This window comes from Carlito syrichta, unplaced genomic scaffold (assembly GCF_000164805.1).
Source record: "Carlito syrichta isolate Samal-C Ts95f unplaced genomic scaffold, Tarsius_syrichta-2.0.1 Scaffold305240, whole genome shotgun sequence".
Classification (NCBI taxonomy): Eukaryota; Metazoa; Chordata; class Mammalia; order Primates; family Tarsiidae; genus Carlito; species Carlito syrichta.
Genome location: NW_007249336.1, coordinates 165 through 5,367, shown reverse-complemented (window position 1 = coordinate 5,367; position 5,203 = coordinate 165). Strand labels below are relative to the sequence as shown.

Genomic DNA, 5,203 nt, shown 5'->3' with positions numbered 1-5,203 from the left:
CAGCCCAGGCAGGGTGGCGAGGCCTGTGCCAGCCTGTCCCGAATGCTCTGGGTCCCAGGTTCCACGGTACGTGGGCACGGGTTCAGACGGCTCTTAGCAAGTGAAGCCCCCCAGAGGGACCCTCCCGAGCGCTGGCGGGGAAGGAGGGGCGAGAAGGCTCTGGCAGGCGACTCTGGGGGCTAACTCTTGCCCCTCACCCCCTGCCAATGCCGGTGCTGCCCACAGGCCACTCAGGCCGTGAGGTCTCAGTGGCCACTACCTGCAAGGAGAAAACGGGAATCACGCTCACAGACGAGATTCTGCAGACCAACATGTGTTTCTAGAAAGACAGAGGGATCTGGCGCCAGCAGGCCAGTGTGGGGTCAGCACCGCCCCGTTTATGCCCAGCAGCCAGTAGGCACTGGGCACGGCACGCCCGGGACCCAGCCGGTGGCATGGGAGCCGACCACCAGCACTGTACGCAGTCCCCAGCACAGAGGGGGCGGGGCTCATCAGGTGTCAATCACTGCAGCGGGCTGCCCACAACGCAGGCCCCACGCAGGAGTCCCAGTTCCCCCAGTTGCCGTCTGGCCTCTGCTGCCGGCAGGCTCTGCGACCTTCGGCAGATGGCCCCCGCTCCATGGGCAGTGGTGGGCCCAAAAGACGTTGCAGGCGAGGCTTCCGCAGCCCCGGCAGGGCAGGCGGCCGCCACGAGGACACCCCTGCGCCCAAGGGGGGGACCCCTGCCCTGTGGCCACTACGACGCGTGTGCACACACACAGAGGCCCAAAAGGTGCGAACTGTAAACTTTATTAATGGAAAATGGAATGCCTCGTCAACAGAAACCTTGTCTTAAAAAGGGTGGAGCAGGAACACATTTGTTTAAAAACCAGCAGCGCGTCCACATCACGTTGCGCCGCAGCACGGCAGGCGCTTCTGGGCGGGCCCGGAGCCCGCTGAGCTCCCCAGGAGCCAACGGTGCGTCCGCCGACCTCGAGGCCGGCAGGTGGGCTCAGTAGCGGCGGGCGAAGTGGGGGTGCGGGTGCGGGTGGGGCTGTGGGACTCTGCCGCTCCGGTCCTGGCCGGCCACTCCGCCACCTTCCGGTCCGCCACCTGGAACCGCGTGGCCCTGGGAATGTCCACCTTGTGCAAAGCCACCTCGCCTAGGAACAAAGGCCGACGGTTGGCCCCGGAAGGGCTCCGTGACGGGCCGCCGGGCTGCGGCGACTCTGAGGCCCCGGAGCGTGGGCGTTGCCAGATGAGAGAAATCGTAATCACACACTGTCCTCCAGGTAACCGGAGAGCATTCTCTGCATAAGCCGCAAAGAGCTGCTTTGGGGCTTGTTCTCGTAACATCCAACCCGGCTGGCTGATGAACATGCAAAGGGGACGCAGGGGAGGCAGCGTGGCTTGCCCCACCACGGGCAGGCGGGCCGCGGGCAGTGCTGCTTACCCCACCACGCCGCCCCGACTCGCCGCGTGCCCTGGCCCCGAAGGCCCCGACAGGCCTCTCTCGCCACCTGGAAGAGAAGAGGAGTGCCGACAATCCCTCCTTGGGGAAGCCTTGGGACACGCTGGGGGGCGCCGCCCTTTCCAGAGAGGTCTGGGACCACAGCCACCCTTGCTTCCGGGGTCGGGAGCCGGCCCGTACCTGGCCACCTCGCGTGCTCCCGGCCCACCACGCCTGCGTCCATGGCGCCCTGCCAGGCGCGCGCCGGATGCTCTTCCAGCCTCTGGCTGTGCTCTCCCCAGTCACGTCCGCCCCTTTGCCAAAAGAAAAGCAGACACGGCCGACCCATGTGCCACCAGAGTCATTCGGGAGGCGCACACCCACCCCATGCCTACCGTGTGGCTGGCTGTGCCATACACCGAGGGCTCTGGAGAAACGGGCAAAGGACCGGAAGTGACGTTGCCCCAAAGACAGATGAACGGCCAGAGGCTCGTGAAGAGGCGCCCAACGTCACCAGGGAGACGCCCATCCACCCACCGCGAGACATCCACCCCGACGACGACGCCAGAGTCAGAAAGACAGACAAGGGCTGGGCAGGCGTGGGAAGCTGGGTCCTTGCGCCTGCTGGCAGGAGGGGAGAGTGGCATGGCCACCACGGGACAGCCTGGAGGTCCTCAGTGCTGCACGGAACGGCCACGAGGCCCCGCGCCCTCCCTGCGCAGGCGTCCGCCCGACGGAATCGCATCCAGAGAAACCGGCTCGTAAGCGTCTCCAGCAGTGAGATCCACAAACTAAAGGCAGAAGGACCCGGATGTCCAGACCCACAAAGGGCAAAACACGACTCGAAGTGTCCACGGGCCGTGCCAGAGACAGGACGTGGTCTGCGGTTGTCCAGGGCGGGGGGAAGGAGGTGCTTGGGGGCAGGGCTTCTCTCTGGGGTGATAAGGATGTTTCAGAACTGAGCACCCACAGCCCTCAACTGCACATTTCGGTGGCTCAACTGCACGGCATGGGAATTACACTTTAATAAAGCTGCTTCTTAAAAGTTCCAGACAGGAACTCTGGAGATTACCATCCACAGTGCCTGTGCCAGAAATCCTCTAGACTGAGCCTGCACCAGAGCCGCCCACGGTGGATGCCAGGCGCAGGCCAAGAGGGAGGCCCGAGAGGGAGCCCCTTCTGTGAGGCGGAGGAGTGTGCGCAATGTCGGCCAGTGGGGGCGGCTGCTCGCCGTGCTCGTCTGCTCACCCATCTGCGTTTCCCACGGGCAAAACAGACTAAGTGACACCACAGGACCGCGCTCAGTAGGCGCTTGAGCACTTCACGCCAACTGATCAGACTGCTCCCAGCCTGGGGCTCGGAGCACACGCACGGCTCCAGTCTGAGCCCCCAGCCAAGGCGCAGGGCCTTTCGGCTGAGGGAGGGAGGGGCAGCGCGGGGAGCCAGGAATTGCCGCCGAGCGGGCTCAGAGGGAAGCAGCATGTGGGCAGGGGAGCCAAGCACGCAGTAGGGGCTGGACCGGGGCCTGCCGGGCCACGGATCTCGCCTGGGTAGGGGGCGCGGGCACAGCCCGCCCAGACGGTGGAGACGAGGCAGGCTGGCTGGGAGCAGGGCACAACTCTGCGGGCGACAGCCCACATCCTCCCGACAAGCCTGGGGCCCTCCTGAGCTGGCGGTGCTGCCCACAAGCTGCGGTGTTGGCAGGAAGGTAGGCTTGGACTCCCCGAGGAGGACCTGGTCCAGCGTCCTCAGCCCCGACAGCGTGGAGGCCTCGGGGAAGTGGCCCACAAACCTGCCACCCGGGTTCCCCCATAGGACCCCGAGCACCGGCTCCGGTGAGGATCTCCACAAGTGACCCCACCGGGAGGCCCGGGCTGGACCAACTGGAGATCAGAGAGAAGCCCAAGGAGAGCGCACCTACGGAGGTGACATGGGGAAGGAGGAACTTCTCCACCGTCAACAGGGCGAGACCAAGAGCCTCAGCGCGTCCTTACGCAGGCAGGGAGCTGTGACTGAGGCGCCACGCCTGCACTGCCCCCCACCGAGGGGGCTGCCCTGGGCCGCAGGATGGCTCCTTGCCCTTCCTGAGTCAGGGCTCTGAACAGCAGCCTCCGCCTATCCCGTCCCGAGGCTCGGCCCCCCTGGTTGAACACGGCCAGGGCACCCGCCACTCACCTGGGGGGCGGAGGCAGCACCCGGCCTTCACTCGGCCTCTTGTCAGAGCCGTAACTACCCCAGCCGTCGCGGGCGTCCCGGCCGTGGCGGTCCGGGGGTCCTCCGTGGCCGTGGCGGTCGTCTGAGTAGTGCTGGAAGGCAAACGGGGGACAGGGTGACACTCCGCCTTGTCACTCCTAGCCAGGCCTGTCTTTCCGGAGGCCTGTCCATCTCTGACCCGTGGCCGAGAGGCCTGCTGAACCCGCCGCTGGCCCTCTGCTCCCAGCAGACCCCGCTTCCCGACGCTCCTTTGCACCTCACAGCAGCATCACTGGGCCCCCTAAGCCACCCTGTGAGCATGGGCAACCAGTGCTTTCCAGCCCTGGCTGGCCCCACTCTGGGTCCACGGAGAAGTCCCTGAGACCTGTCCCCGAAGAGTCAGGAGTGCCTCCCCCAGGGCGGATCAGCCCCCTCGGTGCTCAGTCACCTGACACCTGGAGTAGACACTGTGAACGCCAACCCCCCCTTATCCTGGCTAGCAATGCTGCAGTCAGTTCCCAGGGACCTTGGCAGTGGGCGACAGCAGTGCCGTACCCTCTCCCTGCCCTGTTGTCAAAGCCGGCACCCTGACACCGTCTCCTGCCTCTCTCGGCCCTGCTGCTCCGGAGTCACACCCTGTCCCCCACCCCCACAGGCAGCCCAGACTTGGGACCCCTCTACGGTCTTCAGCACCAGTACCCAGCACACCCCCTGAAACAAAGGGAGCCCAGCAAGCGTGGGCTGCACGGCAAATGCCTAACTGCCTGCTGAGCGGCTGTGGAGCTCTGGGCACCCAGCGACAACTCGGGCTCTCCAAGCGGACAAGCAAAAGACACCTTCAGGCTGCACTGACAAGACTAGGTGGGAACAAGCCCTGTGAGTCTGAGACTGCAGACCGGCGAGTTCAAAAACCATCAACTACCTGCACTTCGAAGCTGGCCATGACGGCCACTTCCGCCCCACCCCACGTGGACCTCAGCAGGTGCTCCTGACACAACAGCAGGCTGGCCTGGGCTTGGTGTCTGGGCATCACTCACCTGTCCATCTCGCTCACCCATCACTGGCCTCGAACCTTCCCTCCTGCAAAAGGAAAACATCTCGTTCAAACAGCAGCTGGCAGCATGACACATTTCTGCAGGCCACACAAGTCTCACAACTGGGACGCTTATTCTGTTCCACCATCTAAGCGCTTACTGGCCTGGAAAAAATGAAGACAAGCTCGCGCTCATCAAAGGCTTTCCCAGGGGTAGGAGTGAAGTCGGATCCTAAGATGGTGGGAATAAAGATTTTACTCAAGCTTCCTTGGGGAGGTCTCCAAAACACAGCCCATGCCATGAATCCAACACCGAATCCATCCGTAGCCCAGGGAGCAAAGTCAGGGCCCCAGGGATGCCAGGAGCCTCCGAGGACCCCCAGCTCCAGCCAGAACTCACTACTCAGGGTCCTCTCGGCACACCCACCCCCACTCTCCCTTTTCTGTCGCCCCGTTTAGAGGAGCCAATGAGCAGGAATGTGGCTCAGGGACACGCGGCCCAGGGGCGTACAAGGAGAAACCCAAGGCAGGGTTCTCAGGCTGTCTTA

General features: G+C 64.5%; 1 protein-coding gene across 1 annotated transcript; it reads right to left on the bottom strand.

Moving 5' to 3' along the window:
• Positions 1-769: 769 nt before the first annotated feature.
• On the bottom strand, positions 770-4,699 carry LOC103263727 (scaffold attachment factor B2-like). Its single transcript, XM_021714116.1, has 5 exons — positions 4,660-4,699; positions 3,605-3,735; positions 1,631-1,743; positions 1,433-1,499; positions 770-1,142 (listed from the first exon to the last, which is right to left on the bottom strand). The coding sequence occupies exons 1-5, from the start codon at positions 4,678-4,680 to the stop codon at positions 992-994; spliced, it is 483 nt and encodes a 160-aa protein (XP_021569791.1). The 5' UTR covers positions 4,681-4,699; the 3' UTR covers positions 770-991.
• Positions 4,700-5,203: the final 504 nt, after the last annotated feature.